Here is a 15,933-nt window from a genome sequence, read left to right as displayed (position 1 = left end):
AGCAACACGCAGAGGCCAAAAGGAGTGGTCCCGTCTTCGGCGCAGCAATCTGCTCAGAGCAGGGAACACGAAATGCACTCAGGAATCCGCAGCAGGAAGCACTGCAATAACACACTTGCCCCAAGCACCACGAACATGCACCACATACTCCTCGGCACCTGAACAATGAGGCACACAGAAACAGCGCAAGCACCAAGATACACCAAAGCGAGCACAAATAGGCGAACATGCAGCAGTCATGCCACAGTGAAAAGCCCGCAAAACACAGCATAAAAAGCACGCACAGCCATGTTATGCTGACCATCTCAGCTCACATTTGCACAAGATTTACACATTCTGGCCCGCTGTCCGAATAAGGCTGTAAAAAAAGATTAGCGGTGGCGACTAAATGGGCACCCAAAGAGTGATATTTTCATTCAGCACTCTTCTTTCAGCCTGTAGCAAGTGGCTTGATTTGGTAATAAAGTTTAACGCCTTAATGACGATCAGACTATGATGGTCTCCATAGGGTAGGGCTTCTGACCACTTGGGGTTCGTTAACGCCCACTAAAATAGCGCAGCAAACGGGCGCATTCCTTTTGACCTCCGTTGGAAAGTGGCCGCAGCGGCCATGGTCGAACCCGAGATCTTGGATTCAGCAGCCAAGCTTTCCAACCACTCAGCCGCCGCGGTGGGGCTCCTTGGAGCACTTACTGCGTCCCATCTGTATTATAGTTACACGCATAGATACGTGAATATTGAAGATGCTCTTGTTGTTTGAATAATTGGTAAGCCAACTAACCTCCGTGAAAGCAGGTGACGGTGTCAAATATCTTAATATTTAAGTGCAAGGACTTATGTCCTTGCACTTAAATATTAAGCGCCTCCCTGAAATGCAGCTTTCCGGCTTGTACATACAAATGTTTTTGCGTCCGAATATAAATTGCTCGCCGATAATAACATCACAGCTATGTTAATACAATTACAAGTATCTACTCTTAGCGAGCCTGTGATAATTAACTGCTGCAAATAGTTCTAAAGCATATCTTTAATAAAAACGCTATATTCCCGATGTTTGAAATACCCATATTACGATAAAAGCGGCGGCGTAACGAGATTAAAACAGAAGACCACGCAGCATAAAAAAAAAATGATTCTGTAAGCGACTGGGAACAATGGCCTTTACCCGTATCCTGCGACATACCTCTCCTTCACTGCAGAGAAAACGGTATCACTACCAGTAAGCACATATCTCGATCGTAATGGCCCTGCGAACGTGCCTGAAAGCCCACTTTTGTAATGATAACGGACTGCGCCGAAAGTAAGCCTACTTACGCTTCTCGTAGTCTGATCTCCTATTCATTTTTATTTAAGCTAGGCAACCGCTACGCTTGGAATTTCCGTAATTCAAACACCTGGTTGAAATGCATCAAGCTATGCTACCAGAATGGCGGCAAAATAAATCTAATACTCTGCATTCTAACTACACTAAGTGGGTGCCAGAATTGAGCTCGCGATTTGTAGTCAGCAGTCGACAAATCCACATCACTTCTGTAAATTGCGTAAAGTTGGCTGTGATCGCTGCATGAATGAACATGATTGTGGTTACCCCGGTCCGAATAAGAAAAAAAAAGAACCGGTCCATAACACACCAAGTAGTACCACTGCTAACACATGGTACTCAGTGTCCTCCTGTACATTGCTCCCTTCCGCTATCTGCTTCCTGGGAGCGATAAAGAAGCACGTGACACGCTCACCGCAGAGTGCCGCGCCTTAGCCAGTGCGGCGGCGTGCACCTGCTGAGAACGGGTTTCGCTTTTTGTTAGCGGACATACCAAATCTTTCGCACTGCAGCCTGGATAATACTGTTAATATTAATATCGTTCACAGCGCCGACAAACTCTAAAGAACTGCCACTTAAAGAAACAATAAATAAAAACGAAACGCTATTTTACAGTTTACCAGATAGCTAGCGGATATGAGATATTATAGTTTCTATATGCCTGCAAGCTGAAAGAGAATACTGAGCCGAAAGAAGTAGGTAATTTTAACGAATGAAATTGCGTAAATTTAAATGCTTATAACGGTTTTCGCGGAAACATTATGGGGGACGCTTAAGCTCCGCTTTTAAGGGTATAACGCGACAGTGTAGGCTGCCAACCCGCATTTAAAGCCCCGCTTTATATAAAGGTACAGTGTCGACTACTTCTAACTATAACACGGTCGCCGCTTTTAAAGTGCCATTGCGTCCGACCTAGCCGCGCAATGAAGCTATGTGGCCAGCCATTCGAAGCGCCTCTTCCGCGTCCCTCTGTGGTTGTATCGCTTTGTTTCGATATGAGCCCGAGCCGGACGCAGTGCTGGTCTAAAAGCAGCTAGAAATGGTTGACCCTGTACCTGCGTGGCTTAGGATTAACGTGAATGCAACTGTCCTGGCCAGCTGATTCGGATATCACCATCCCACATAAAAGGAGAGAACCCAGTTCGTAGCTTCTGGCAACTGTACGTCCAGCCACTCTACGTGCGCGTCCATGTTAACTGCTGTCTACCGCCCACCAGGGTCATGCTCGTGGTTTTTCGCTCACAACCCCAACGCCGCCACCTGATTTTCAGCCACCGGGGCCTTTAACGATGTCGCGTTAAAATGGGACCCCATGAAGCTCATCCCTCATCCCTTGGGTGAAAAGCCAAGTACGGTTTCCTTAACTGCTGGCTTGCACATAGCATGATTGCGACAGCGTCAAATTTTACCGAACGAAACATTAATCTCGTTTTCAAATGCTGAGACACTGTCACATTGCCCAGTCTCGTTACAGTAAGTACTACGACAGACTATAGATAGAAAGCGTGGTTTCTTCGCGCAATGAATGGCATTGTTTTGACACTTTCATTTTGTGCGACGAGGTAGATTCCTACGTACGTCTTCAGAGCGAGTCAACTAAAGCACATCTATAAATATTTCAAGGAGAAACCCTTGGTACAAAAAAAAAAAAAGAAATAGCATACACTTTACAATGTGACGTGAATGTAGAATAGGCTGATGAGCAATTACCGCATTTTTCATCAAACAGAATAGGCTGGCATGGACCATTTATTTAGAAAAGGCGCACTAGCGCCATGCTACAGCTACTACAGCCATGCTAACGCCACCCATGGGACGTCATTAGCGACGACGCAAGAGCCGGTGCACGCCAAATTCTAGGCGAGGCGGATGCGGGTCCGCAACCAGTTTTTTTTTTCTCGCATATCGTTGGAAGACACATGGCACGAAGTCTCCTGTAGGGTTCACGTACTGAAAGACTAGAATGATGTTCCTAACAGCGCTTTTTCTGAGAGAAAAATGAGCTGCGTCAAACGTGTCCAAATTTAGTCCAGGAACAAGGAGCTAATAAGGAACTGTCGCCAGTGTAGGACTAAAAAACGTGTAAAAAGTTCACGATGCTGGCTAGCTGGCTGGCTCGCACTTGAAATGAAACTTGCACATTCCCTCTCCTCATCACTGGTACAATAGTTAAAGGCCGCGCTCTCCAGGATATACTGGTGTCCTTTTATTGCCAAACCCACGTATCTTTAACAAATAATTGTACAGTACAAGGCATTAAGTATATACGGTGGCCGGTATTCCTAGCATCATCTCTACATCGTCCTTCACATACCTGTAGTTGTCTGGTGATCCCCAACTGATTTCTTAATTTTCATTGCTTCTGAGGCTCCCCTTACTTCGATGTTTGTTATAAGCGGAACGTTTGAATCATACGCACAACTGCCAATTTCATTATCACCCTGGTTACTTCGGCTGTTGTATAGCTCAATGCAGAACTTTCAGGCTACGTTTACTACCTTACCGATACTGGTAATGACATTGCCCGCTTTATCCCTAAGTGCATATATTTAATTTTAACTCTTTATACTCTCCTCAGGACCACTTTCAGGCTACGCTGTTCTCTACATCATGCTCCTTTTTTCCCAGCATGCTTTCTTACTCCCTCACGCTTACATTTGTTAACTTTGATAGCTTTGTCACCTCTGTCCTGTTTGTGTGGATAGAAGCTTTCATATTTTGAAATTTCTCAATTAGATGTTTCGCATCCTTTGTCATTTATTGGTTCTTTATGTAACCTTGACACCGGCTACCTGTAAAGCAAACATGTTAATGACAACTTAAATAATCGGTCACTGCTTCTGCACTAAGGTAGTTCTCCTCGGTTAAGCCCGGATATTTGTTCTACAGCAAGGCTCTGATTTCATTTGATTTACTTCTTATCGTCAATCCGTTAATGGACTTCTTTCTAGCTAATCGGTTCCCTTTCTTTAAATCTGAAGGAATTGGAGCTTATTATCCTATTGCAACCGTATCGCACTTTACATATACTTCTACATCCAACAGTGTTTAGAACACAATATGAAATATGTTTCGTTTTAGTTGCCACATTCGGCCTCTCCAATGTCTACTTTTTCCGTGCAAATAACTAGTGCTTGGTATTTCTAGAGCAGGTGCCATAGCTGCCAAATGCCTGGTCCCCACACGGTTTTTTGCCTACCTTGGCACTGACGTCTCCGATCAGTACAATATACTGTGCTTTTACTTCACTCACTGGCGATTTTACGTCTTCCTGGAAGCTTTCAACTACCTAGTTATCAACATTAGATGTAGGCTCTTAGGCCAGTATGACCTTCAGTTTAAATCTTTTATTAGACTTGATTGCAATGCTTGCAACTCTCCCGTTAATGCTAAACTCTCAGCATGTCACCAACGACATACTTATTAGCAAACCCGCGCCAGTTCCCATCTGCTCGCTAAATTTTGACAGCAGAATATATATGCTCTATCTTTAAGCAATTATGTTCCACGCAGCCTCGACCACAAATTAAAGACATCGGCGTACCGATAACTCACCGAAAATATGTTCGAACAACATTTCACGTTTACACAAAGGGAATCCATAGAAGCGGCCGGAACGTAATGTGGTTTAAGTGATGAAACGAGCTCCCTAAAGTACCAGTTCGTTTTTTATTTTTAAAGTAATGGGGATCTAGCATTCTCTAAGTCAAAAGCCATCTTCATTGTATCGAGCAAGAGAAATCTACATTATCTTTCATTTTCAGAAAACAAGTAATCCGGATTGGCGCTGTCGATATATAAGCAAATCTATTATAACACTTCCTGCGTTTTTAGCGGCTTAACCCTGCACCTCGTGGTAGCTTTCCACTGTCATGTAATTGACGGCAAAAAAAAGAGCTGGGAATAAGAGAGAGTGGGATTAAGCATAGTGAAAGTTTGCGACAGCTAGTAGCAAGTGGTTTCGCAATAGAAGCTTAGCGAGATGAAATGAGGGCAGTTGAGGGGCACAGCACAAAAAAAAAAAAAATTGCCCCTTATTCTGTCACACTCGGGCTCTTTTGAAATATCTTGAAACTGATTAATTCGCGAAGCTGATCGCTTACCACTATTTACAGTTACCAAATATGGTGCTTTTAAAAGAATGACAAGCGTTTCTCAGCCACCATGATAACGGCCCAAGCTTCCACTTGGACCTGCGCAATATCGCTGCCTGTAATTCCACGACACACTCCTTCAGATCTGCGTGGTCGAAACATTTGCTCTGTCGATCACGTGCGCAAAGTACAAGATTTTTATCAAACGGAATAACGCCGTTCTATTCATCGTTGAAATAGAATTACGCAAGCCACGCGGCAACAGCGCCATATAACAGCCTGGGACGTTACTAGCGAGATGGCGCGACCATGGCATACGTAGGGTGAGCACATCACCCCTCTCTTGGTCGTAACAGCAGCAGGACCATAGAAGTCGGTCCCCGAACATATCCCAGACACATTTAGCATACCTCTACAGCTCACTGCTACTGTCTAGCGCTAGCGCGCCATCAGCAGCGCACGCGGTAATTGGCCCCTCTGAACCGAATATGCCGGGCCATGACGGGAACTTGGCGCTATCTGGCGCCGTCGAGGTCATTTTCATACGCGTACTGATGAGGGCAGTAGCGGTAGACGGTACAGGTAAGCCGTAGCGCTAAGCCAAACGTCTCTATTGTGAAGTGGAGCGCGTGCGATGTTTCAGAGCGTAGTGTAACAGCTACCACAGTAAAAAAAAACATTGTCGGGAATAAAATAATGATCTCGGAGTGGATTTTTTATACGCCACACGCTCATTTAGAAACAAAAGCTGAGATATCCAGCTAAGGTAGAGTGTGTTATCTTCTATGCTCGCACGTCGGAGCCCTGTGCTGTAGCTGGGGGCACCGATTAAAGAAAACCCGTGATAACTGAAAATCACACTGTAAATACTACGTCGCCTCCGTAAACACAACTTTAGGGTACATTTGCGGCAGTATCCACAAGCCGTCTGACTAAATACGTTAACATTTTATTACCGCCTATCTCACTAAATTTCTTAGCAAGGAAATCCATGCTGCACTTTTCTCATCCTGCCATTCAATGACGCTTTACGGTTCGTTTCTTTCCTTCGTTCTCTTTCTCCTCCCTTTATGGGATTGTGTTCTGCGGTATGATATCTGCTCAGTATGGCGCATTCTGGCCATTTTTCTTATTTAAACTTCCCCTTCCAGCAATGCCCAAACTTGGCGGGCAAGTGCTGGTTTGAATGGGTAATTAAAGAAAGAAAAACAAATAATCAACAAACAATATTCAGTGAGGAGAAATGATACATCCGAATATTTCTGGATAGCAGTCGACTACCCATTAAACTCGGACTGTTAAATATTTCGTGTGAAAACGCATGCCAGTTTGATAAAGTAGGCAATTACTCGATATTATAAAGATTACACTTAGCTGGAAGGCTTCGTCTCCGCTTCTTAACTACCTATATCTGTAGAAACCAAACAAAATATTTAAATGTAGAAATATCACTCCGAAGAAGCCTGCGGAGGCTAGAAATCAAAATGTCTACTCATAGTCGGCAATGATGCTTCCCACATAAACTCTACCCACTCTAAAAATACATTTTTTTTTTTTTGGATACGGAAGTAGTTTCTCCATCCAGTAAATGGTAAGAGCTGAGAAGTAATGGCCAGTGCAGCTCTAGGTAGGACACTGAATTTTAAAATAAGTTTGTTTCTTATAGCAAGCTGTTGAGATTCACGACTACAAGGTACTAGCAGTCTTTTGGCCCATTTGACCAGCGAAACGAAGGTACGTTTTACACTCATTGTAATTGTGAAAATTACTGGCATGCATTGAAGCTTGTGCTTTAGCATTTTTGGCACTTTCCATTCTCATTTTAAATTGCATTCTCTTTTGCGGCTGAATAGCCACAGTAAGCAAGATTGTTTTGCCTTCTCTAAACTATGCCTGAGGTGCGAAGGAGTGACGCTCACCACTCCGGACAAGAGAACGGCGCAGCATTACTGCAAGTAACAGAAAAGATGCAGCGTCAGAGACACTGAGTGCTTTAGCAAACCATTGCATGATCAAGTATAACGATCACTTGACTGCATGTTGTTTAAAACGCCTTCGTTTTAAACTAAGGGAAGAAAACGTCCAAGGCTAGGAATTGCCTCGCGTCAACGACTGTTGTGCAATGCAATGGAAACAAAAACAGCCCCTGCGGGGGCCTTGTGTACCGGGGCTATAGAAGGCTGTGAGATAGGGCGTCCCCTGTTAGTAGTGCTGCTTTCCGTGTCACAAAAGGGAAAGAGAAAACAATGAAATTGCTTTTAAAGGGTTATTAATCAGCTGACAATACGCTTAACAACAATTTGTTTACGCACAGCATGATCCGCTCGACATTACTGTGAACGCCGCGGGAGGAGCCACTCACCGTCCGAATTTCGCTTCGAGGCATCGGAGATGTCTCTGGCGACGCTGTCCTCGCTGAAGCTGGCCGGAAGCCTCCCCGAGTGCATGACGTTGTCCGCGCTCGCGTTGGAGTCGCAGTGGTAGCGACTGCGGGACATCGGGGAATGCAGGTGCGAAGGAGTGGCGGGCTGTCGGTGCCGACGGATCGTGGACAGCCTGCTCACGAAAGACGTGTTGTGCTTGAACCTGCGCTTGCCACCCAGCAAGAACGAAATGTTAGCCATGTGTTGAAATAACAGAGCGGCTCACAGGGTGCGCCAGAATTGGTGGCCGCGTTTTATATATTTCACAAGTCCAAACGAAGAGTGCGACGCGCGCATGACATCAATATACGAAGTGTTATTGGTTCCCGCTCTGGGCAATCTTATTCGAGTAACGTTACAAAATCTATGGCAAGTTGACGCTGAAATGGAAGCAAATTACCATCAGAGGGGCATTCAAAAATAGGACAGAGCGACTTCAAGAAGCATCATTCGCGCTGACATGGGCTCGCAGCCTAGTTGATTAGACTTGCACATCTCGTCCATTGCGACTTTCACCAGCACCTCTAAATATGATTGGCGATAGGCAGGCACTTTTTAGCGGCCAGGATCATACATATTCTGGCGCGGTTCTGAGAAAGCTGATCAATGTAAATACGTAATACCAATGTGAAAGATCATGCAGGAGGATGATAAAAACTTCCCTGCAATAAGCCCCACCGGTTGCCTGTCTTTCTGTGTTCGTACTGCTCGGCCTTTTTATCGTCAGTATCTTGGCCAATCAACGAGCCCCCATACTCCTTAAGTAAACTCTCAAAATTGGAATCTTCGCTCTGCACCCATTTCAAAAGAAGTAAAAATTGGATTGTTTAATTCGCAAGGCATTTTATTAAAAGAATCAAGCGTTAAATATTCTTTCAACTGAAAACCTGGCCCAAGTGTAACACGGGTAGTTTCAATGCCCATTGCATACAATCGAAATTTAACGTAATGACAACACTGAGAACTCGTTGGTCACCGACTCACTTGGGAAAGAGGAGGAAAATAACTGGCCAATGAAATCGTCCGGACTATTGAGAACTGCTCCTTGCCGTTAAAAAAAAAGGACAAAACTCGAAGTAAGCTGATATGATTTACGATTCGTCACGAACATTTAGAATACATTAACCACTCCACAGACTCCTTTTTTTTTTTCGCTGTGAATATCACAGCCCCACTGAGCATCCGCTGGTTAAATGTAAAAATAGAAACGACGGCGCTCTGGCGTGTCCTGCATTGTGTTTCGCTCGCTTTCACCCATTTGCATGCTGTTTGGCCACCACGATCAAGAAGTGCCCCACCCGCATTAAAATGACACCAGCCGTGGACGACATACAGATTGCCACTGAGCTGTGGTAACTTACGACTGCGAGAAAGGAGGGCTTCTGAAGTGAAGAGACGAAGGTTACATCGTTGACCATCGTCGCTTCACCTCCACTCTTTCTGCATCGTGCCAAACTGTAATGTACCTAAATAAGCTTTCTGAATAAAGCTTCACCATCGCTCTCTCTGCATCGTGCGAAAATGTAAAGTATCTAAACAACGTTTCTGAATAAAGCTTCAGTCTTAAACAGTACGTACTCCAATATTCGGCTTCATCATCCCGAATATAACCCATCGCGAGGCAAAGGCCTCCAATATCCATACAATGTATCCCCCTCCCTGTGAAGGCTGCACTCAAATAATCCCAGCAGAATTCCTAATCTCATCTAGCCACCTAACCTTTTCCTGTCCCTAATATGCTTGCATTCTCTTGGAATCCGGTCTCTTAGCGCTATCGATCATCGGTTATCTCGCCTCCATACTACATGTCCCGCCCAGCCTTACTTCTAGGCAACGCATGCCCTCTAATACACCTTTTTTTTCTTGGTTTCCAATAGAATGTCAGTACTTTGTGTTCGTTTTCAAGCACTCTGCAGTTTTGTCGCTTAACGTTGCATTTATCATTTTTGATGCATAGCTCTGGACGCTGTCCTTTTAACGTCAACCTTCTTCGTTAGCCGCTACGTTTCTCCCTCATAGGTGAGTACGAGTAAGAGAGGTCTCTTATATTACGTTCGTCAAGGACGTAATCTGCCATTCATCACGTAGCCCATTTATTAAATGAGCTACATGTCGGCTTCGGTCTTCTAGATATGTTAGGATCTGCGGTCACCACTTGTCGTAAGATGAGGCATTTTATTACCATTCCCGGCGCCTCACCACCTATCGTAAACTGCTGATCCCATCCAATGCTTTTGAATATTACTTTAGTCATCAGCATGATCATGTTTAGGCGCACTACCTTGCTTTGCCTGTCTAGGCCATTAATCAACGTTTGCCATTCTCCCCCTCGATTTCGTAGAAAGGCAGAGAATCACACATTAATTAAATTTTATCTATTAGCTATTATCCTTCACCGTTACTAAACACGTCGAATAATTAGGCGATGGATACCACTAGTAAGATCGTCTACTTTCTTAATGTCCTTGCTTGTGCGGAATGACCTTCTTTAAGGAGGACAATGGTTGCCATGGACTATCTCAGATATCTTCCGGTACCTTCTTATGTGGCTCTACACCTGGTTTTGCAATCCGTGCACTAGTTCTCAAGTTTCAACTGAGTCATATGATTTCTCAAAAACCCATGAAACCAATGTAAACGTCTCACTACATTACTAGCATTCAGACAGTTCTAATCAATATTGCTAGCCGCATCACGCTCTGTCGCATCGCATACTAACTATTCAACAATTACTGAAAGTGACCGTATGGCAGCGGCGCATATCGATGGCCATCAAAATTTAATTCAGTGTAGCGTGCATTTGTTTTCTAGTTGACTGCGTGCTGTAAAAATGAATAAATTTACATATGGCGATCTCAAATATGAAATGCACTGCGAGTATATAATTTACTAGTTTAAGAGGGTGCATAAACAGCCAGCGAACGTATTCACGACGCCTTCAAGATGATGGCTTGCATCTTTTTTATCTATGGGTCATCGTAAGGTTTTAAATTACAAGAATGGGCTGTGCTGCGCTGCTTCGCTGTGTCTGTTGGCTCCGTCCCATTTTCTTTTCTTCTTTTGGGACCATTGCTGTTTTTTGGTGTCGAATATGAGCACAAATTAGAGTAATCGCTTTTTCACAGCACTCCCTGCTGGAGAGCAGACCACGTGCGTGCTTGACGATGTCAACGCCCGTAAACTGATCTACAGAGAGACGTCCCCTGAGCGTCAACGAAATGCGTACGATTCACGAAGCTGACAACGATCTCGCAAACGAGCTCACCCAACTAATAGTATTCAAAACTCGGTGAATTTCAGAGAGAAGAGTCGTGATTCGTCCGCATGTGCGCCAGCTTGCAGGCTCCTCTTTGTGAAACTGGTACGCTCTCTCGCTACAACTCCCCTCCCTTCTGTCCGTCGACAGCAACTGAACTGTCTCTATGAACCTTCGAATCAAAAGAAAATACTAAGCTAATATGGCCATGCTTTCTTACGAAAAATATGACCGTACAGCCTTTAAACATTGCACGAAATGCGTGCTGTCCATCACGGTTCACGCCTTCCCTGCTACACCAATGAGTAAAGTAATCAACAGAAATTCGTAGACAAGATACCGACCTGAGAGCCAACCAATGCTAAAACCAAAACGAAATAGGTAGCAGCCTGAGCCAGCGAACAACGGAGTTTGTTTTCGAAATCCGCAACTGCCTCTCTCAAAACAGCTTAACGCCGCATCTTCGCTATTCTCCTTTAGACTTTTTAGTGTTCTCGAAGCCCTTCTAGAGCCCCGTCCCACTTTGTTGTTGCGTGCCCCGCGCTGGAAGCCTAGTTCGAAGAACAGAACGGCAGTGCTGACGGGACGTCTGCTCGCCCTGATCACGGTGCTAGCATTGCATGCGATAATGTGATAAGACGCGTGATTAACCGTCGGGCTGCCTTCATGTCTGGCTTCAAAAAATTTGATTTAGCGGATTCTACTTAATTTTTCCTTCCTCCATGGCTCGCAGTCATACGTACAATAAGGCTAATTACAAATAGTTAAGTAATATTTAGAGAACGGAGTTTTCACACAAAGAAGTACGTTTAAGACCCCCAGGACAGGCTCTTAGAGTTCAGGCACCGATAGGAGAAACTCTAAATATAGATGGAGTGCAAGTGAATTTATATCCGGACATCTGCACACGATAAACGCTGCAATATACAAAATGAGGTCCACTAAAAATGTCAAAGTTTACGAGCACTTTTCTCAAGGCTACTCGCAACATATATATAAGGCCAGTAGTATGCTTCAACAGTGCAAAGGGAAAACTCCCTCTCTGCAACATATATATATATATATATATATATATATATATATATATATATATATATATATATCAAACCAGTCGTATGCTTCAACAGCGCAAGGGAAAACTTCATCTCTGCATCGAAACGTATTTGGAGTAAACAGTGTGATCGTACTTGTTGCAAACACTTCTGGTGGGACTGATGACGAACAGTCATGTTGAAATACAACGGCTGAAAACGCTTATCCATTTGTTCAAAAGGGAGCTCGTCAACTTAGACGCCAAAGAATAGGCCGGTCATGCTGAAATATTAACAGCGAGCATTGAATGTATTCAAGCAGACCCTTTAATCACTATAATACAGTTATCACTTCTTTAAAGAAATCAGGAATATGGCGTCTAAATTACAATTCGAACATGAAAAACATGAAAAACATGGTGTAATATGGTGTAGCTATTTTACGTATACACGATATCTAAAGAATTAATAAATACGCCCTGCAATGTAGACAGCGCTTTGCAGTTGGTGGCAAAAGCCACACTACGACCTCCTAATGGTGCTTGCATAGGTGGCTGTGAATAACAGAAATACCAGGCATGACAAAACTAGCCGCCCAGTGCTGCTCAACGTTGAATATCTTGGCATAAATTAAATTAAGTCTTAACCGCCATGCGTACAGCGTCCAAGATAGTTACCATACAAAGAACACTTCCATAGTGACGTGCTGCGGACTAAAGACGTCTGCGTTTTGGCTAACACTGACTGTAATTCTCGCGAAACAAAGTGCTGTTGGCTAGAATTTCGAAGCCTCTTAAGAGGCTGTCCTGCAAAGTAAAAGACGTAATCCGGCTTTTTTTTTTTTTTTCTGCTTTAGCAGCCTAATGCAGCAAGCTTACGCTCTGTAATGGTAGGGGACAGTGTCAGGAAAATGTAAAACGTTCGGCCGATGTGTTTCGATGCATCATTTTCCCATCCGGCATTGGTAGAGCGTTGACCACAACGAGTTAAAGTGGTTGTCTATTACTCTCACGTGTGAAAACTCCAGCTCGACTCAGTGCCGAAATGCATTTGAAAATGTGCGACATCCGAAAACCGAACAGCATTGTAATTTGAGGCCGCGTTTAAGCAATATACGGCATTTTTCAGCGTCAACGTCAAAAATAGTAGACACTGACACTAAAAACGCGCTTTTATACCCAGATGTAGCTGGCAGCGTGTTTCCTTGCACAATGTAACAAAATTGCGTGCCGGAAAGGGCGCACACCTGTAAATAGCTGTGCATAAATTAAAAGAAAACACATTTTCGCCCTCATGTACAGCCGGCCAAATATATAACTGGCATGCGTGACAGCTCCATTTTCTGCGATTCCGAGCGTTAGAGTAGCTAACCTGCAAAAGTTCTAGCATACGCAAGGGCTTACCATGCCCTTGCGTAACCTTGACTTTCTGCAAGTTTAGTTGTGCAGGAGCACAAAAAAAAGCGGCCGTCGCGCGCGCCAGTAAACGATTTGGGCGGCTGTACAGCACAGTCCACTGTTAAAGGGAACATGACATTGCGTGGCCTGAACGCTTTGCAATACGCTGCCGCCGACCACTGGCAAGAATGGACGGCACCAAGTGCATGGTCGGAAAGAGCAGTTGGCCGTGCTTACTGCGCATGCGCCTTGTACGATCGTTTATAGCTGGCTTTTTCCGAAGTGCTTTGTAAAGCGCAGCAGCAACGCGGCCTCATGTTGCTTTTAACAGTGGATCGTACTGTACATACTAGAAGAAATTATCACGGCTAGTATTGGGACGAGGATATAACACATGGTCGCTCAGGACAACAGAGTGGTTTGAAAGTGAAGCCAAGGGGAGCAGGGGGTGGCAGAGAGTGAGGTCACCGGGTGAGATAAGGAAGTTCGGTGTAACGAGGTGGTCGCACATATGGCACGACGGGATTAATAGGACGGATGTAGGACAGGTCTGTGATGACGACATTCACGGGCAGGGCGAAAAACCGATCGTGCCGTGTACTCACAGGATTCCAGCACCGGGGGCAGGCAGGTCCAGTCTGTCTCTGCGCTTTGTGCTTGTGAACGACCCTGAGGCATAGCTGGAGGTGGGGTGCAACAAGACAACACCACACTGTGCGGCTGTGCAGAACACCGTGAGGCGCCACCAGACAAGTGCTGTGAGCCAAAATCTAGTTCTCCTTAACTGATTACGCCGCCAGTGAAGAGAAGCTCTATGCAACCCTTTGTATATTTCGTGTTGAGAAGCAAACCACATTTCACACTCGATTTTTTTTTCACCCCAATCTTACGTTGCGTCCATAACCATGCAATTTAAAAATTATTTTATATTAAAGTGAGGTGAGAATAGATGGGAATAAAACATCGAAATATAACACAAACAGCAATAGGAGTAAGAGTTGGGCAGGAAATTAGACCACCTCTTTAATTGCTACAGGCATGCGATTTTATTTTACTACTTATGTTTTATTGATGGCGTCCTTTGCATTTGGCGTGCGTGTGTACAGTGCTATCAAATTGCGTCAGTGTGCGAGTGAAGAAGAAGAAGCATGCAAATACACAAACCAAATGTGCGAGTGTCATCTTCGGCGTTGTCAAAAATTCGCGTGCTTTCACGTTATATGCTCTAAGGTCTCGTCAATCTTCACCATAACATTTTTTTCAAATCTTGTGTGCAGGCTTCTGAGGATATGACTTTTAAAAAAATTTCCGCATTATTCGGTTGTCGATAGAATAACTAAATCTTTAAGTGAGCGCTTGCCCCTCGTGTTTTGCCTTAACCTACCCTTTTGATCTGTTTATTCTTGTCATTAGCGAAATTTTAGTTACGCAAGTATGTAAAAATACACATCAGTTAAAATGAACTGCTCATCGCTGGCTGTAAACGACAAACATTTGAATTGCAGGTTTCGTGGCGTCGACATCTTAGTTGTGGTTCTGAATAGTTTAAGTTTGCCTTGTTCCTATGTGTGCACTGAAAAGCATCGCCTTCACCCTAATACAAGCAGGCAAGTAATCAGACTATTCAGTGCACAGTGCTTCAAGAGAAAATATTCATCTCCTTGTGACAAAGCATCACCAGAATAACTTACATATCTATAAAAAATCTAGCCTTTAATTATCGTCATCTGAAGTCATAAGGAAATGCACTTAAACACGGTAAATATAAGGACTCATAGGCACTAATTTTATAATTGTCTTCACTGTACCCTCATGTGTAGACCGTAAAATAGCTACATCGTAGTCATTACCCCGCGTGCAAGGACAATCGATTACTGTCTGATAAACGTAATCGCACCGGTTTAAGTCCCCTCTTCATTACAGTTAAGGTCTGCAGTATACACTGTAAGAAAGTATGCGGAATACTAACATTTTAATTCGTGCTCTGGAACAATGTCTCATACTTTTGGAGGCAGGTTCACATATGGCAGCGTTGGCTGTGGGTTGTGTGTGTTAGCCACTGCTCAAAAGGGTTTGCAGAGCGTATGCTGCGCATTCATAGGCAAAATTCCGCATAGAATACGGAGGTGACGAGGATCAAGGCAAGACAGAGACAAAGAGCGGTTGCGCCTCTTTTCCTGCTGTTTTTGTACAGTTTATGTAGGTTTTTGTAGGTTTTATAGGACCGCCTTTGTAGGTTTCGGTAGTTTATTTTTTGTGCACAAGCTATTAGATTCGTTAATTTATAGAACGAAAGCTAAATAAATCTGCTTTTAAGCTTGAGAAAAGCAAAATCTAATAAAATAAATTGACAAAGCTTCAAAATGTACACTTGTACTTGAAAAGAAAAACTTCAAGGACACTTTGGCGAC

General features: G+C 44.0%; 1 protein-coding gene across 1 annotated transcript in view; it reads right to left on the bottom strand.

The window, feature by feature from the left end:
- Positions 1-15,933, bottom strand: part of LOC146208900 (potassium voltage-gated channel subfamily KQT member 5-like) — a 100,368-nt gene that overhangs the window by 40,090 nt on the left and 44,345 nt on the right. The window contains exons 7-8 of the mRNA XM_084596384.1: positions 14,128-14,202; positions 7,778-8,001 (exon numbers count right to left, since the gene is read on the bottom strand). Of these exons, the coding sequence (XP_084452510.1) occupies positions 7,778-8,001; positions 14,128-14,202 (299 nt within the window). The remainder of the gene's footprint in view (positions 1-7,777; positions 8,002-14,127; positions 14,203-15,933) is intronic.

The sequence above is a fragment of the Amblyomma maculatum genome, chromosome 1 (genome assembly GCF_055883805.1).
Source record: "Amblyomma maculatum isolate TAMU_Amacu chromosome 1, ASM5588380v1, whole genome shotgun sequence".
In the NCBI taxonomy this organism is placed as follows: domain Eukaryota; kingdom Metazoa; phylum Arthropoda; class Arachnida; order Ixodida; family Ixodidae; genus Amblyomma; species Amblyomma maculatum.
This window is presented reverse-complemented; position numbering and strand designations above follow the sequence as displayed.